General features: G+C 41.7%; 1 protein-coding gene across 3 annotated transcripts in view; it reads right to left on the bottom strand.

The window, feature by feature from the left end:
• Positions 1 to 943: 943 nt before the first annotated feature.
• Positions 944 to 17,461, bottom strand: part of LAMA2 (laminin subunit alpha 2) — a 490,975-nt gene continuing 474,457 nt past the window's right edge. For 2 of the 3 annotated variants that reach the window (XM_075063935.1, XM_075063936.1), the window contains exons 58-64: positions 17,321 to 17,433; positions 15,880 to 16,069; positions 10,651 to 10,806; positions 8,078 to 8,231; positions 7,649 to 7,779; positions 6,601 to 6,823; positions 944 to 1,508 (exon numbers count right to left, since the gene is read on the bottom strand). In XM_075063935.1, coding sequence (XP_074920036.1) covers positions 1,351 to 1,508; positions 6,601 to 6,823; positions 7,649 to 7,779; positions 8,078 to 8,231; positions 10,651 to 10,806; positions 15,880 to 16,069; positions 17,321 to 17,433 — 1,125 coding nt within the window. In that variant the 3' untranslated portion in view covers positions 944 to 1,350. The remainder of the gene's footprint in view (positions 1,509 to 6,600; positions 6,824 to 7,648; positions 7,780 to 8,077; positions 8,232 to 10,650; positions 10,807 to 15,879; positions 16,070 to 17,320; positions 17,434 to 17,461) is intronic. The other variant, XM_075063937.1, reaches the window with a different exon arrangement.

The raw sequence follows: 17,461 nt of genomic DNA, 5'->3' as shown, positions 1-17,461 counted from the left end.
TCCTGATTGGTCCTCTGGTCATGTGTTCCGGGTCACTGTTTGTTAACCCTTTGCAGGTGAAAGAGACATTAACACTTAGCTATCTGTTTATGACAGCTTCCCTTAGCAAGCAGCCTGAGGCCTTGGGCAGGGTCGGATTTTTCCCTATCACAGCTTACATTGATTAAGAATCAAGCTCCCAGAGTTTGCCTATTTAAAAGACTTATATGGTCTCTGGTAGTATTTGAGCACCTCACAATTTCTAATGTATTTATCCTCACAACACCTCTGTGAGGTAGGACAGTGCTACAGGGCCAGGATGACAAAGGTAGTTAGGTGCCTAAAGATGAACCTGGACTCCTAGTGGGATTTCGGGAGTGTCTAAGCATCTTTCTCTTTCAAACTGCTGATAAAGGCAGCTACAATAAGAGACATTAGAGAAAAAAATCACCTCAATTTGGAAGCTCCTTGTAAATTAAGTATTTGGTTAGTAGTTCAATAAAAGAGAGGATGGTCGAGAAAAGAGACCTATACTGTGCAAACTCCCTCTGCTGATCTACCAGTTCACCTCCATTTTGCTGCAGCACTGTTGTCATGGCAGTTCTAGGCCTCTATTGTGAAAAAAAGTCTGAAAATTCTGCCACATATGTGTATAGGATGTATACTAGAGATGGTCACTAAACATTCTCACTAGTGGCCTGTTTAAATCCAGGTCTCCAGGTGTGAAATGCTAATACACTAATCCCCCATGTCAATTTGCTCCCATTTCTGTATCTCCAAACAAAAAAACACACATTACATTCCAAAGCTGTTCAAATGATATATTAGAGGATTTAAGTCTAATATAGTTTTTTGTAATAACAACACACAAATTAAATAGGCATTGCCCCTAATCAGCAATGATAAATGGTCTTTGTTCCAGGCCCCGAACTGAACCAGTCCATTAATCCAAAGCAGAGTTTTCTGTTAAAAGCATTTTTAAAAAATTGGGAGTGGCCAAAATAAAATTGAATTTTGAAATGAGTTAAAACACTTTTTTATATAAAGTACATTCTCTCTCTGACACACCTCTCCATATTATACAGTCCCACTCACGAAAAACTATGCTGAAAAATTCCATTTCAAACTACAGAAAAACAGCACAAAAGATTAGAGTAATTTATTGCTTTATTCAGTTAAAGAAAGAAGAAATGAATGATTACTAATTTAATCTTCTTTTGGAGCTACCTTGAAATAGAGTCATTTAAATATCACAGACAGAACTCAAAATACTTGCACAAAGACATTTTATTAATGTACTGTATATAAATTTTTTTTTAAATTTAGGCACTTAAAACAATCAGATGCAAGTCAAACTTGAATGATCTCATGTTAGTTTGCAGGGCATGATAGAGGTTGAACTCCCTTCAGCTCCAAGGCTTTGCTGAAGCTAATCTCCTGGGGTTTACCAGTGCCTTTGGTGAGCTTCAGCAAACGAATGCATCCTTTAAAACGGATATTTGTAGTCAGGCCAAACTGGTTCAGACCATCTGAAAAAACAAAACAAAACATAATGTTGTTATCTCATTTTTCTTCTTCAAATCTCTTCTCCCACTTGTATCAGAGGGGTAGCCTTGTTAGTCTGGATCTGTAAAAGCAGCAGAGAATCCTGTGGCACCTTATAGACTAACAGAAGTTTTGGAGAGTGAGCTTTCGTGCGTGAATACCCACTTCGTCAGACGCAGGTAGTGGAAATTTCCAGGGGTAGGTTAATATTTCTAGCATGTATATATTATGTTGGTAAAACACACGCTGTGTCATAACCTAGTGCGCGAACGCATGCATCACAGCTTACAAGCCACGCGACGATTATCATTCAACAGCGGCTTGATGTAAAAAGACGTGCTGTTGTCTCCTGACAGGACTCTGATACCAAAGGAGCTGCCAGACAACTCCCATACCTTCCTTACAGGCATTATCCTTCGATCCCCCTGAGGATCCTACGGAACTGCACCATTCTACTCAGGACATTCGCCTACACTAACACTGGAACAATCAGCATACCCTTGTAGGCCGACAGGTTATTCTTATCTCTACCCAAGTCCACTGAACCCGAATCTGGACGCCCCATCATCTGGGCATTGGCACTTCCTGGAAGGACTGTATGATATGTGGACTCTTCTACTCAGACTATGGCACCAGCACTTTCCAGCGTTATCTCTGTGACACCACTGATTTCTGAGGACTAATGCATTGGTCACCTCCCGAAACACTCCTGGCATCCTGATTAAGGCTCTTTCACAAATCACCACAGATGGAATACAGCTTGTTCGGACAGTAGTCCCTGATGATGCACAGCAACTGGTGTGAGCTTGTGCCTTTATACTCACAAACTATTTCAAGGTTGTTGACAATATATATTCCAGATCAGTGGGCATGGCTTATGGGACTCTTCATGGCCCCCATACGCCGATATTTTCCTCGGTGACCTGGAACGATTCCTACTCTTCGTACACTCGCCCCTTCTCGTACTACGCTACATTGATTGATCTCAATCATCGGACCATGGGAGGAGACTCTGAATTCCACCCTGATTTCACAACTTCCCCACAATCACCTCTCCTGGGACACTCTCACGCGGAGGTCATTTCTAGACACCCGGGTTGCAATTAAGTGGATGGTTCCATTACACCCCTATATTCGAAAACTTACGAACCGTATACTATCTTATGCCTCCAGCTTCCATCTTTGGCATATACACAAATTTCATTGTCTACAGCCAAGCATGAGGTTACACCGATCTGCTCTTACCCACAGACAGGCCAACACTTGACAACATCTCACAGGCATTTCTCAAATTACATAACCGCACACGAATAAGGAAACAGATCAACAAGCCGGAGTGTACCAGACCTCTATGCAAGACAACCCCAAGAAGAAACACAGGGCCCACCTGGCCATACTCAGCCCCAGCTGCCACCTCCACGCATCATCAGGAGATCTTAACCCTCCTGACTTGATTTCTGAACGTTTCACAGTGCCTTGGGGTGGCAGGCCCATCCTTGCCCACAGCATATTGCAACCTGACAATATTCTCACCAGAACTGAACCGTACATAGATAATCTACTCAGGAACCAACATGCAACACTCGTACACTTACTGCCCATATCTCACCAGCGAACCATCACGGACCTAACAGGATTAGCCACACATCCTGTTCATGTCACCTAGCATGTCGACCATGTATTACGCATCATATGCCGCATGGCCCTGCTGCTATGTACTCGGCCAAATGGACGTTCATACGGAACGGTTAATTGGCACAAATCAGATATCAGGGCAATCGTTTTACAAAACCTGTAGGGGTACTTCAACCTCTGGCACACTTAGCAGGACCTTAAGGTGGCCTCTGCAGCAAAAAATTCATGACCCGACTTCAAGAGAACTGCTGAGCTTCGTTATATCTGCATATTGACCATCAGCTCTGGACTAAACAAGACTTTGAATGGCTTGCCTTACAGAACCAGGTTTTCCTTCTTGGTTTATCACTCTTACTGCTAGAACAGGGCCCCATCCTCCTTGATTGACACTACATCGTTATCTCTAGCTTGCTTGCTAGCATATATATACCTGCCCCTGGAAATTTCCACTACATGCATCTGACGAAGTGGGTATTCACCCATGAAAGCTCACACTCCAAAACGTCTGTTAGTCTATAAGGTGCCACAGGATTCTCTGCTGCTTCTCCCACTTGCATTCCCAAATATATATATTCTTCACAATTTACTGGCTGCACTCCCATTTTTTAGCAGGAGAATGGTTAAACCTCTAAGCATGTTTGATAAACGCTTGATTTGGTGGCAACTATCTAAGCAGTCTCTTTCTTCATTCACAATGTGCCACTGGCAAAATCAAAACTTATTTAAATCTTCCATTTAAATCACACAACTCAGTTCAGGTGATGTTCATGACATTAAATAAAACAGCCTTCAGCCTTCCTGAGAGATCCAAATGGCACTTTTCCTACAGTACTAACAAATGATATGCAGCAGATAAATAATGGTTCTGTGCATCTGCAACTTGTAGTCTGTTTACATGTGGTATAAAAGAGTTATCAGCATGAGTCTGGGATGGGTGAATTTACTCACAAGTAGCAAAGTTGTCAGGGCGACTTCTGCATCCTCAAAGGGCACATACTGTCTATTCTGTATGTGGTGCAGGTATCAGAGAGACTATTTTTGGATTATATTTTGTATCTTTGTGTCTGTAAAGGCAGGGGCTTTAGCTACGCTGAGTCCAACTGTACTGGGCTCGGATAGAGACAAATAGTGAAAATGACCCCAAATAGCTTTTACATGCCTAAAAATGTCACAACTTTAAAGTCTGCCATCTTGGGAACCCTGATGGCTAGAAGTGAGTGCTAGTCCCATTGCAAAGCTGGGAATCTCCACTTAACAATTGTTTGAAGTTCCCAGCCTTGTTTCTCATCTCTAGAGAAGTAGGGGCCACAGGGAGCCAGTTGTGCTTCCTGATTCAGGGCTGCCTAGCCTTAGTGCAAGACAGGCATTCACAGGGACATTACAACATCAATGGAGGATTGGGCACAGCACAGTTCTGTTCCACTACAAGCCCTCCTCTACCCCAAAACTCTGACCCCTCCTTCTCCTTACAGTGGGGATGTGTGTGGTGGAGTGGGGGGGAGGGAGGGCAGGGAGAGAGACAGTTGTTGGTGCAGGAGGCAATGACTGTTGACCTCAACAACTTTCTGCTGGTGGAAAATTCCCCTGCCCAAGGAAATTCTCCACCAGCCAATTTCAGATGATTTAATGAAGCATAAAGCAACCTCAGTGGACTGTTGAATCCAGGCCCCATGGATAATGGATGTTAAATTTTGACATATGTACACATAGAAATGCTGCCACAGGTCTTGGACTGAATCTTGCCTGTTCTGTGCCTCAGGCGAGGATAAATTGGGAAAATTCCACATTTGGAGGAAGACAAAACATTTCTCTGGCAGGCTGATTAAAAAGAGGCAGGTGTGCGAGACTGTTAAGGTGTTTGGAATATTAGAATAAACAAGGGGAAATGGACTAGTCAACAGAAGGAGGAGAGATGGTCAAATGTGCATGATAAATTATTTATCACATGGATCCACAGTTTAGTATGCAGCTTTAACTCAGTTCATGGGTATCATTCCAATGCAAGTGGTGTGGATTTGTTTTATATAGACTGCTGTGTTACATATGATTGCCCTTCTTTTGGCTAAATGCAGCTCATAACTCATTATGCACGCCATTGGAAACTCTTCTTTAGCACCAGTTCTTATATTAGAGTCTAAGGATTGCTGTAAAAACAGCCTCTGATGGCCAGAAACTGGGAATGGTGACAGGAGATGGATCACGTGATGGTTACCTGTTCTGTTCATTCCCTCTGAGGCACCTGGCATTGGCCACTGTCAGAAGATAAGACACTGGGCTAGATGGACCATTGGTTAGATCCAGTACGGTCGCTCTAATGTAAAAATACCACAACACTGGGAACACCTTTGTGGGACAACACTCATTCTAAATTAGGACAGTGTGGCAGAACCTGGCTTTCTCTTACATATCAAACAATACAGGAAATACATCAGATAACATCTGGAGGAACTGAAAGCTAAGTGTTACTGGATACATTGTATTACATCATTTAGAATGGAGGAAAAATGCAAAGAAAATAATTCAGAGCTCAGCGCAATGCTCACAGATGTCAATGAGAGGCCTTCTAGTGACTTCAATGGACACTGGAATAGGCATCCTTATCTGATATTTAGCTTCTCTGTTCACAAGCTAGTACAAAACAGCACTAGGAGTGCTACAGAATTAGTAAAAAAAAACCCAAATACAATACTACAAGCATTTTACAAATTTCTGAAATTTGATTTTCAATATTAAATTATTCCTCAAATAATTCTTGGTCTGTTTGTTTGCAAACAGTTAGTTGTCAATATTCACTATAGGTAGAATAAGTATGAAGGCCTCTGGATCCTTTCATCCCTGTTTGTTTTGCCTTTAAAAATAAACCAGATTGCACCAAATGGGAAATATTTTAAAAATATTCCTGAGGGAGGACAGCCTCATCTTCTACAGATTGTTCCCCACATTCCCTAAATCAATTTTCACAGGCTGAGCTCTGTGTTATATGATCAATATACTCAGCCTACCATTTTTTCCGGTAGCCACGTTTAAACATTTTTGGCTGTTCAAGTTTGTCAAAAGCTGTTGCTGTTGCCTTGGCTATGAAAAAGTGTTTTTGTTTAAATGTGATAAGAAAGGAATAGAATCTTTTTGCTCCTCTCTGAAAGTGCATCACTCCCTTGGATAGAGGGTTTATTATAAGCTCAAGGGAAAGAACTATAGGCTTCCTTAGCTGAAATATTGGCAGCACATGACTGAAATTCAGTGCTGCAGAGCTCCTGTTATTCAAAGGCACAAGAATGAAATCTAGATAACTGACATTTATACTGTAGAGAAGTTTGGATATTCATAACCAGGCTATCTCCATTGATATTAATGTGTGAAACCGAATTATATTTAAGACATTGGCAACGCCTGATTACTAGAGAGCATGAATAATGCCTTGTTTGTGTGTTGGACACCTACCAGGATATCCTCCAATGAAGACAGGATCATTAGTGTCCGCAGAACTGGAGACTCCATTTGGGCTGCTTCCGTCCACCTGATTCCCATCCACAATTAATTCTAATCGGTGCTTGATCTTGTTTGCAGTAACCTTGTGCCACTGTCCATCACACAAGCTGCCTGGTTTGTCAGGCTCATAGATGGCAGAGAATCTGCCTGCGCCATTATCCACATGGAACATCAGCTGGAGAATGTAACATGAAAGAGTGGGGAAGGACGAGTTATCAAAATAATACTTATACAGAACATGGTGATCTAGTTTTCATCAAATCTGACCTTCCCAAAAGCTACATATAGATTTAGAATAAATGTAGAGTTAAACATAAATTGTCTTATTACATTTCAAAATCAACACAAGCCAGCTCAGCCCAATTGTGTTTATTTCCATCACTAGAATTTAGTAATTATGGCTCCAATCCTGCACCCAGTTCTGTGTGGGTTGATCCTTGCATCTGTACAGAACCCACTAAAGTCAACAGAGCTCATGTGTGTAGATCCATGTGTAGCACAGGGGCCGAGGTCAGCAGGAATGTGCAAAGCTGTGGGCATGGTTTGCCAACTTTCTGTTGTGAAACTATACAAGGACAAAAATATTGGTTTTGTGGTGCTCTTATATAAAACAGAGCTATTTACTTTTAAGTGCAGCTGAGTGGTTGATTAAACTATGTACCAACATTGAGTTACACACACAAGGGACTGATATTCATGACATGACAGACACAATGCCCACAATTTTGCACATTCCTGCTAACATAGGCCCAATGCTGTAATACAAGAAACAGAGTAATGTTGCAGAACAAAATGTTAGAATGACTTAGCAAAACTAGAAGTGAGACAAATTTGGAATGGGAAGGACTGACTGGCACACATGGGGCTGTGATCTTGACTGAGATGTCTTGACATTAAATCAGAGTTTAAATTTGTTCATGCATTTTAAAACACACAAATGCACTACAGATATCCAGAAATGTATCAGATGATGCTCTCACTGCAAAATGCCTTCACTCACTTTTTCATCTACCAGCTCGATACCGAGTCCATCCATTTTTTGGCTGCTGATTCCCAGCAGAACACCATTCATTCGAGTAGTACGGAATTCAAACTCCACTAGTAAATCTGTTCCCACTTTATATGTTCCAACTGGGGAGTGGAAAACATACAGTAATACATTTAGAAAAACAGCTAAACTATTATTTAGTCCGACTGAAATTGAGTGTAAAATAGTGGTTCATGGTACCAGTTCTTAATATGAGATCTTGCTGGAAATACCCACGATCAAACACCAGGCGTAACATTTAAATATGCTGAGAAGTGCTTAGAGTCAGAACTGGCCTAACTCTGATCCCACAATGGGGGTTAGGCAACGCTGAATGCCTTTGAAAATCCCACGTGCTATAACTGTTTCTCTTTTAGCACTAGTAAAATTGTAGTTTATTACCTGTTTTGGCAAAGCCTGTTCCATCAAAGAATGTTCCTTTCTCTGCATTGATAAAGCATTTGCCAACATTGAAGCTGGAAGTTGGATTATCCAGGTCAACAGAAGCCTCCATCATCTTAAAATTTCTGATGCAACCATCAATGCTGTAGGTGACCTGGGTGCAATTTTCAAACAGAGAATGTTGTTATGAGAAGCAAGCAGAAATGCTGGTATGGAAAGGCTCAATTATGGCATCAGAAAGTATCCCTTCTTTTGATTCTGTGTTTTGCTGCTGGATGTGTGGAGCTGAATGAGTCTTGAACTTTACATGGCTAATCCATAGTATCTGACTGTAATAAGAATCTAATCTCCACCACACTACAGACTAATTATGTTGCTTTTCTGAAATTCTAGGGATCAGATCTCACAAAATGAAGTCTCATCTCTTTGGCTTAATGGAAGAGGCATAAAATAATGCAGTGCATAATGAAACACCAAATTGCACAGGCAATGCAGAAATGTAATAGCCCATACTTTACTTCTGTAATTGAATTGTCTGTACTTTCTAGTTAAGCCAATGGACAAAGGCATGGAGTATAGTAAGTGTTCTCGAGATAACTTGTAACATTACTACATTTTCTGTTTCTCAGACCATTGAGGGGCTAACCTTACATATTAAAGCTGTGCTTATATTGGGCCACATCCTTCTAAATGTGCAACTCCTGCTTAAGTGAATGGAAGTTTTACATAAATACTGATGGCATCATATGGCTCTCCACATAACCTTATCTACAACTATTGTGTGATTGTAGCTAAGATATTATATGCATGATTTTCTTGCATCTTTATCCATGTTTTACAATTTAACAAGCCTTCACTATTAGAGCTAGATATTATTATTATTATTATTATACTGCTCATTGGATGATCTTTAAAGGAAAAAGCATCAGGGATTGCAATGAGTCTGTGTAGCTGGTACGCCGTACTAGCACTTTCCCCGCCTCCCATCTCAGATAATGTCTATTTCCTTTGATGCTGAACGCTGTGCAGAGTAGCATTTCCTTTCTCCTCCCTGAAGTAGGCCTGGGAGGCCACCCACCTACTGCACAACTGGTGCTGGCAGAGGTTGGGGAGAGGAAGCTGAGGAGCATGAAGGGCCTACAGGCTCTAAAGAAAGCCATTGGCCTAGTGGTGTTGAAACTAGAGGTGCTGGGAGTGCTGCTGCACCCCTTGACTTGAAGTAGTAATAACAAACCCCAAATACATGGTTTCTATCATCAGCCCTATAAAAATTGTTCCAGCCCTGCCTTGGCTGATGCTGGCATGTAGTAATATTGGGGAAGTGAAGGGTAAATGTCAAACACACACTTTGAAGGACAAAAGGTGTGCACACATTCATGCATTTGGTGTGAAGGGGGAAAGAGAGAATGAGAAAAAAACACTAACACGCGGAGATTGGTGGAAAAGGAGAAGGAGGCAGATACTGAGGAGGGAAGAGAGGTATATACACACATTGGGACAAATCTTACTCTCAGTAACACCCATGTAAGTCTCTTAAGACCATTGATTTGAATGGAATTTCTAAAACCTTTCCAGTTTTATTCATCTTTTCTTTGCACAATCTTTTATATAAGAAATCCTTATTCACTGGGTCTGTTTCGTGTCCTGTGGTATTTTGTACACAGTGTTGTTGTAGCTGTATTGGTACCAGAATATTAGACAGACAAGGGGGGTGAAGTAATATCTTCTGTTGGTGAGAGAGACAAGCTTTCAGATTTCCAATAAAATATATTACCTCACCCATCTTGTTGCTGTGGTATTTTGTAAGATATAGTTCGTAACTGTTAATTAGAACTGTACAAAACTTTAGTTAAAATTTGAAAAAAAATCCTAGTGAATGTAGTGTTGGACTCACCAGTGAATTCAGCCAAGATCTGCATGAATAGATCTTTTGGTCATTTCTAGGAAAATACTTAATGAAAAATTTCCCAAACCAATGAATTTTGTTACTGAAATGTCAAAACTTGCCTACTTTATGGTAAAATTGTCAAAACTTGTCAGTTTCAGATGAACCGGAGAAATGGACAAGTTTATCTGAAGAAGTGGGGGGTTTTTACCCATGAAAGCTTATGCCCAAATAAATTTGTTAGTCTTTAAGGTGCCCCCGGACTCCTCGTTTTTGTGGATACAGACTAACACTGTTACCCCTCTGATATAAAGTTTTATCTGAGGTTCTCACTGAGCTTTTATGTTTGCACAGGCCCTCTGTACCGTGCTGGAGCCTTAAAATTCCAAGAATCTTGCCAAAAGGGAGACTTGTATTTTTAAACTTGAATTCCCCCTGCAGAACAGTGGAATTGTAAGGGTCCAGGACTGTAAAGCTTTTCCTTCTTCCCATAGTAATGACTATGGGCCAGTTTCAATTCTTTATACTGACTGTATTCTAACCCAAGTCCTTCCAACTACTTAAAGAAGAATTGGATAGGCCCTTTTATCCATTTGCCTTTATATTTTGGAAAAAAAAATGTAAATCACGATACCGGACAACACATATTTAGAGACTGTGAAATGGCTTATTAAATGTTCTTCCTTACTGGACCAATTCTTCGTGTTGTATAGTTAATGGGCAATCCTCCGACATACAGCATTCCCACAACATCCAAGATATCGGCCTTCTTGGGACTGGTGGTCCTGTTTGAAACACCGTCTACTAAAAGGATTCCTTCTTGCTTGGTTCGAAATATTTTTACCTAGAAATAAGACAAAAATATAGCACATTAGTGAGACTTTTCTGGTACCAGAGAACCTTGGAGCAAAGGATGCTTTTCAAAGTGCAACTTCAGATTTCCACCTTAAGCCAAATAAAACTTCCTCTATGTAAAGAATAAGGCAGACAATATTATTACTACTTATTATTTGTATGGCTGTAGTGCCTAGCAGTCCTAGTCATGCACCAGGACTTCACAGTTCTGTGTGTTGCACAACCACAGAACTAAACTTTTAATTCAAATATGCCAGGAAGCATCATGAGTATTTGTATTAGAATTACTAAATGCACAGGGGATGCCATTTGAAAACTCAGTGTTTGCCTCACTAAAGTGATAGCAATTCTGCTGCATCTCTTCTTCTACATATAAGAAGATCCTGTGCTAACTGCAGGCATTTGGGATGGTAAATGTTGACTTTTTAATGGCATCCACCGTAAAGGTTCATTACAGCACATATTTAAGAACCATATTCCATGACTGAGTCTCTTGTTCCTTTAGCTTATACTTGCTACAGATCATAGTTGATGGAGTAAATGTAACACACCCAGGCCTAATAAGATTCCTATTCAGACAAATAGGACATGACTCATATGGAGGAACAACAATTATTGAGGAGTTGTTCAATCTTTGCCCATAACTACTGCTAAACCACTCTCTCTCCAAAGATATGTATCAGACTCCCCAGTAACTTCTGCAGCAGAGTTTCTATGTATTAAGAGGACTAAATGTCACGTATAGTATACATGGTAGCTAAACTAAGGTAACATTTTCAAAGCGCCCTGGTGATGATAATGATGCTAGTGACTTCGATTTCAAGGACAACCTTGACAATCATAGTTTGTACTAATGGGCCTTCATGTGACTCCAATTCCAATTTGGGAAGAACAGTTGCCATACTGGCCACAAAGTCATTTGTCTAGTTGTGGTGACTGAGTTGCATTTTGTTTGTGTGCTTGTAGCTGCTCAACTTGATTCTTCTCAAAGTCATGGATGCTCACTCTTACCACGCGGCGCCATGCAATACGATCAACTGCCAGTTGCTCAAAGGTCAAGTCAGAAATGTTTGTTTTTCACACATTTTGTTTCAGGGTGTCTTAGAAACATTTCATCTGCTGTCCATGTTTATGATTGCTGGAGCTTAATTTGGAATATGACTTGTTTTGACAAACGGGTCTCAGCCATACTAATTACATGGCCAGTCTACCTCAATTCGGTGAAGATCAAATGAGTCTTGAAGCTGACTGAACCAGATGTCAGGATCCCAACAAGGGCAGTAATGACCAAGAGTCAGAGCAGGGGCAAACCTGAGGCTGGGAACAGTGAAGGAATTTGGAGTCAGGTTCCAGGCCAGGGTCAATATCAAAGGTTAAAGTCTGAGTCAGGTTTCAGGGTCAGGAGATGAAGTCCAAGTCAAGCCAAGATCAAAGCCAGGAGTTCAGGATCAAGGAGCAGAAACAGTTGTGGCAGCTACAGAAGATCTGAGCTGTTGCCTAGATTCTTCCTGGAACATCCCTTGGGTCTATATAGGATGGGGAGCCAATCAGGAGCCATGAGACTGCTGCCTGTCACACCCTTTGATGTAGGATTTTTTCACAGCAAGCCATGAGGTCATGGAGCGCAAGAAGGTTACAGCTGTTACTGGGTGGCAGCATGGCAATGTCCCCAGCCCAGCAGGCCTGGGTTCTACACCCAGGAGGTCTAACACCAGATTTTTCCAGGACTTCCATGTTGAAAACATGGTCCTGCCCTTTCATGCCAAGCAATTGTCATAGGTGTTGTTGGACTATGGGTACATCTACACTACTGGATTATTCCAATTTTACATAAACCGGTTTTGTAAAACAGATTGTATAAAGTCGAGTGCATGCGGCCACATTAAGCACATTAATTCGGTGGTGTGCGTCCATGGTCCGAGGCTAGCATCGATTTCCACAGCGTTGCACTGTGGGTAGCTATTCCATAGCTATCCCATAGTTCCCACAGTCTCCCCCACCCCTTGGAATTCTGGGTTGAGATCCCAGTGGCTGATGGGGCAAAAATCATTGTCGTGGGTGGTTCTGGGTAAATGTCCCCATACTATTCAGCAGACCAGCATAGGTACAGAACGACAGATAAACTTCATCTCATTGCCAATTTACAATGGCAGCAGACCGTCACGGACAACTGTAAACCATCTCTGCTATATGCAAAAGCAAATGAATGCGTGCTGTGTAAGACGTGCAGTATCACCTCTGTCCGCGAGCATCCAGTACACACACGGTGACAGGTGACACAAAGGCAAAACAGGCTCCATGGTTGCCATGCTATGGCGCGTCTGCCAGGGCAATCCAGGGGAAAAGGCAACGAATGATTGTACTACGTCTGCTTTCCCGGGAAGGAAGGACATGCCATGACCAAGGTCGGCCGGGGGCACAAAGGCAAAAATGGGAATGACTTCCCCGAGTCAATCCCTCCTTTATGGGTATCTAAAAATAGAGTCAGTCCTGCCTAGAATATGGGGCAAGTGTACTAGAGAACCAGTGGTATCAGAGAACCAGAGAGCACAGCTGCTCCGTGTTCAGATCCCGCAGAAATAATGAGCTGCATGCCATTCCCGGGGGTGCCCCTGCAACAACCCCACCCGATTGCTTCCCTCCTCCCCAACCTTCCTGGCTACCGTGGCAGTGTCCCCCCATTTATTTATGTCATGAAGTTATAAAGAATGCAGGCATAATAAACACTGACTTGTTAGTGAATAAAATGAGGGGGAGGCAGCCTCCAGCTGCTATGATAGTCCAGGCAGGACATTAAGCGGTGTGGGAGAGAGGAGCAACAGCATCCTGCTGCTATGATAGTCCAGGCAGTACAGAATCTTTTCTTTACACATGAAAGGGAGGGGGCTGATGGAGCTCAGCCCCCAGTTGCTATGATGAAGACGGTTACCAGCGTTCTGTACCATCTACTGGGAATGACCGGGAGAATCATCCCGTATTTTTACCCAGGCACCCCCTGGCCAACCTCACCTGAGGCCAGCCAGGAGTACTCAGCTACATGATCGAGCATAGCATTGCTAACCATCTGCCACCGGGGAGGGAAGAGGAGCGGATACTGCTTTTACTGCCGCAGCATCGCGTCTACCAGCAGCATTCAGTTACACACAGGGTGACATTAAAAAAAAGTCAAGAAACGATTTTTTTTCCCCTTTTTCTTTTCACGTTGGGGGGGTGAGGGAGTAAATTGACGAGCTATACCCTGAACCACGCCAGACAATGTGTTTGAACCTACAGGCATTGGGGGCTCTACTAAGAATGCAAAATACTTTTCAGAGACTGCTGGGACTGTGGGATAGCTGGAGTTCTCAGTTACCCCTCCCTCCCTCCACGAGCGTCCATTTGATTCTTTGGCTTTCCGTTACACTTGTCACGCAGCACCGATACTGTGTAGCCTGCTCTGAGATTTTTTTCAAACGCTTTGGTATTTTCGTCTTCTGTAATGGAGCTCTGATAGAACAGATTTGTCTCCCATACCAGCGATCATGATCCAGTATCTCCCAGTACTGTCCATGCTGGAGCTCTTTTTGGATTTTGGGACTGCATTTGCCACCCGTGCTGATCAGAGCTCCATGCTGGGCAAACAGGAAATGAAATTCTAAATTTCGCGGGGCTTTTCCCTGTCAACCTGGCCACTGCATCTGAGTTCAGATTGCTGTCCAGAGCAGTCACAGTGGTGCACTGTGGGATACCGCCCGGAGGCCAATACCATCGATCTGCGGCCACACTAACCCTAATCCGATATGGTAATACCGATTTCAGCGCTACTCCTCTCGTCGGGGAGGAGTACAGAAACTGGTTTAAAATGCCCTTTATATTGATATAAAGAGCCTTGTTGTGTGGACGGGTGCAGGGTTAAATCGGTTTAACGCTGCTAAAATCGGTTTAAATGCGTAGTGTAGACCAGGCCTATATCTCCCCTAATGTACTCCGGGCCAGGGACTCCATTCCTTCTTCTCACCAAAAGTAAGAAGGCATTATGGGAGATGTAATCCAGTTGGGGTCCCAGCTCATAGAGAACAATGGGGGCAGGAGGATCAAAATACCACTCCCATGAGGCTCTACAACTCTCATTGTTGGCTGAAATCTTTCAGTCTTGCATTTTCACTGAAAACTCAAAATTTCCCATGGAAACTTTAAATGAAAACAAAATATTTTTTGATTTTGTGAAATATTTCCGCCAGGGAAAACTATCTTCAGACCAGCTCTAAAGCCCTGCTGTAGACCAGGGTTTAGGGTACTGTGAGCCATGATTAAGGTGAAATGCTATTAGGGTTATTCTTGGTTAGTGACAGGTTTTAATTTACTTTAGTTTGTGTTGTGATTTGCAGAACAGATTTGTCAAATTTAGTAAATCCCCTAGGACAGTTCTCCATGTATCTAGTAACTTATAATGTGTTTGTTACCGCTGTTCAGTATATACCATACTGATGGTTGTGATATGATTTCCTATCTGTTATCCAGAGGCCAAGTGCATTTTATATTCATAAGTATTTCCTTTCCTAAAGCTCACAAACACTGCAAACATGTCTGTGAATATCATATTTGCTCCCCAACAAGCTGAGGTAACAGTGCAAACAAAATTAACCTCACTTGATTTTTTTTCAAAGTTCTTTGGTCTTTTAACTGTATCACATTTCAGCCACAGTGATACCCCAAAAGACTGTTAGCTCTAATGATGTGTCTCATTGAGCGTCACCTGGGCCTCATTATTTACATAACTTAGACAGTTGAAGAGAACATTATAATCTTCTCTGGGTTTCCCAGATACATATACTGTATATTCTAAATGTGACCCAAAATACGTCTTTACCTGAGGGACAAATTTTCAAATATCGGCACCCAGCAGACTATGAACCTGTGTAAACATAGCTACAATTACGTGTGTGCATATGAAAGCAAAAATTCTCCAAGCACAACTTAGGTGTCAGTATCTAAAAATTCAGCTCATGTAGATTTCAGGCAGATCTCCTGAACAAGTCAAGGATCTCTCTAGTACTTCTAAGTATCCCACTGCATGGTATACCTTGTGCCACTGGCCATCATTGATTTTGTTTGGAATCATTGTGCTGGTGTTCCCACTTCCCAGGTCATAGCTGAAGTAAGGCAGTCCATTCTTTATCTGAACAGTGGCAAAATCAGCATGGTTGATCCGGGCCATATAAAAAAGCAAGCCAGATTCAGCCTCTGTTCGGACTTCAAATTCAATTGTGAGCCTGAAAAGGAAAAGCAGAACCAAAGAAAAATTTTTCTCAAAATCAAACGGAGGAAAAATTAATTCATTCTCTCACTCCCTTCTTCCTTCCTCCCTTTCAGAAAAATGAATTGTTAAGAGGCCAAATACTAGTGCTTCTGTTTGTCCATCAAAACTTAAAACAACATTCACATTTGAGAGCTGCATTTTACTTGTTAGTCCAACACCTATTGTGGAGATGTATATTGTCTAATACAGCAAGCCTGCTGATGACCCAGGAGGGGGCCCAGTGATGCTATATAATGGAGTTTCTGTCTTTTCACCTTGTTTTGTTTTTTTTAAACTAAGAAATTACACACACAAACACTATGTTAAAATAACATTAAATTTACTAAGTCAAGCACTCAAAATTAGGAAATGTCAGAATTCAAGTTGCCTGTGCAATCAAAGGAAGGTGAACAAAATTCACTAGTTTCACTTGAAACAATTATTAATTGTCACACTCTTTCACTGCAAAAGTGAGCAATGAACCAGGTATTGCTCCAGAATCTCTGGTCCAATAGCTAGAACCAGCCAGTGCATAGCTATAACTTTCAGAAGGAGTAATTCTATTAATTCTTCTGTGTGGGAGTGTAGCTTGGCAGTGTTCCTGATGCGCAACAGGTAACCTTGCTGGCTGATTTTAATCATGAGAGAAAAGAGAAAAAGGGGCCTGCTCATTACAAGAAAAATAATTTAGTTTGTGATTCAATGAACTTCACTTTCCACACCATGTGCAATATATTAATTCTGTTGTATGAACCGGCTATCCTGGTTCTTGGCAATTGATATCATTCAGCTGCACTATGCTTTGTTTGAACAAAACAAACAAATATAATATTACTCCTAATCATGTTATTTATGGACCAAAATACCAAACTTTGAAAGGGGCCACATCTGCCCTCTAAAACTGAGAACTACTTTCGTGCATATAACCTTTCTTCACAGGCCAGTTTTGTATGTCCTAAACTTTGATTTTCTCTCCCTCCTCTCCTGCCCCCAAAATTCATTTGGGCATACTACTCAGGCAGACTAATCAGTACCCATTTTTCATGCCTAAATGCTATTTGTGTACACTAACCAGTGTTTTTATATGTACAAAACTGGACCATAGAAAATGGCACTCAAGAATGTGACTAAAGTTTTTGAAAATACGATCCAGAGTATTTTGTTTGTCAGCCATCCACATAAGACCTCACTTTTATTACTTCACCACAAAAATCAGACATTGTACCTGTTCTTCACTTTGGTATCATCAAATGCTGCCGCAATATGGCTGTTCCTTGAAAGACCAAATTGTTTGCCACCCTCCAAAACAGCTGGCACTATATCAGCGGCACACGAGTCCTGCAAAACATAAATCATGCCATTGATC

This window comes from Chelonoidis abingdonii, chromosome 3, assembly GCF_003597395.2.
Source record: "Chelonoidis abingdonii isolate Lonesome George chromosome 3, CheloAbing_2.0, whole genome shotgun sequence".
Lineage (NCBI taxonomy): Eukaryota > Metazoa > Chordata > Testudines > Testudinidae > Chelonoidis > Chelonoidis abingdonii.
This window is presented reverse-complemented; position numbering and strand designations above follow the sequence as displayed.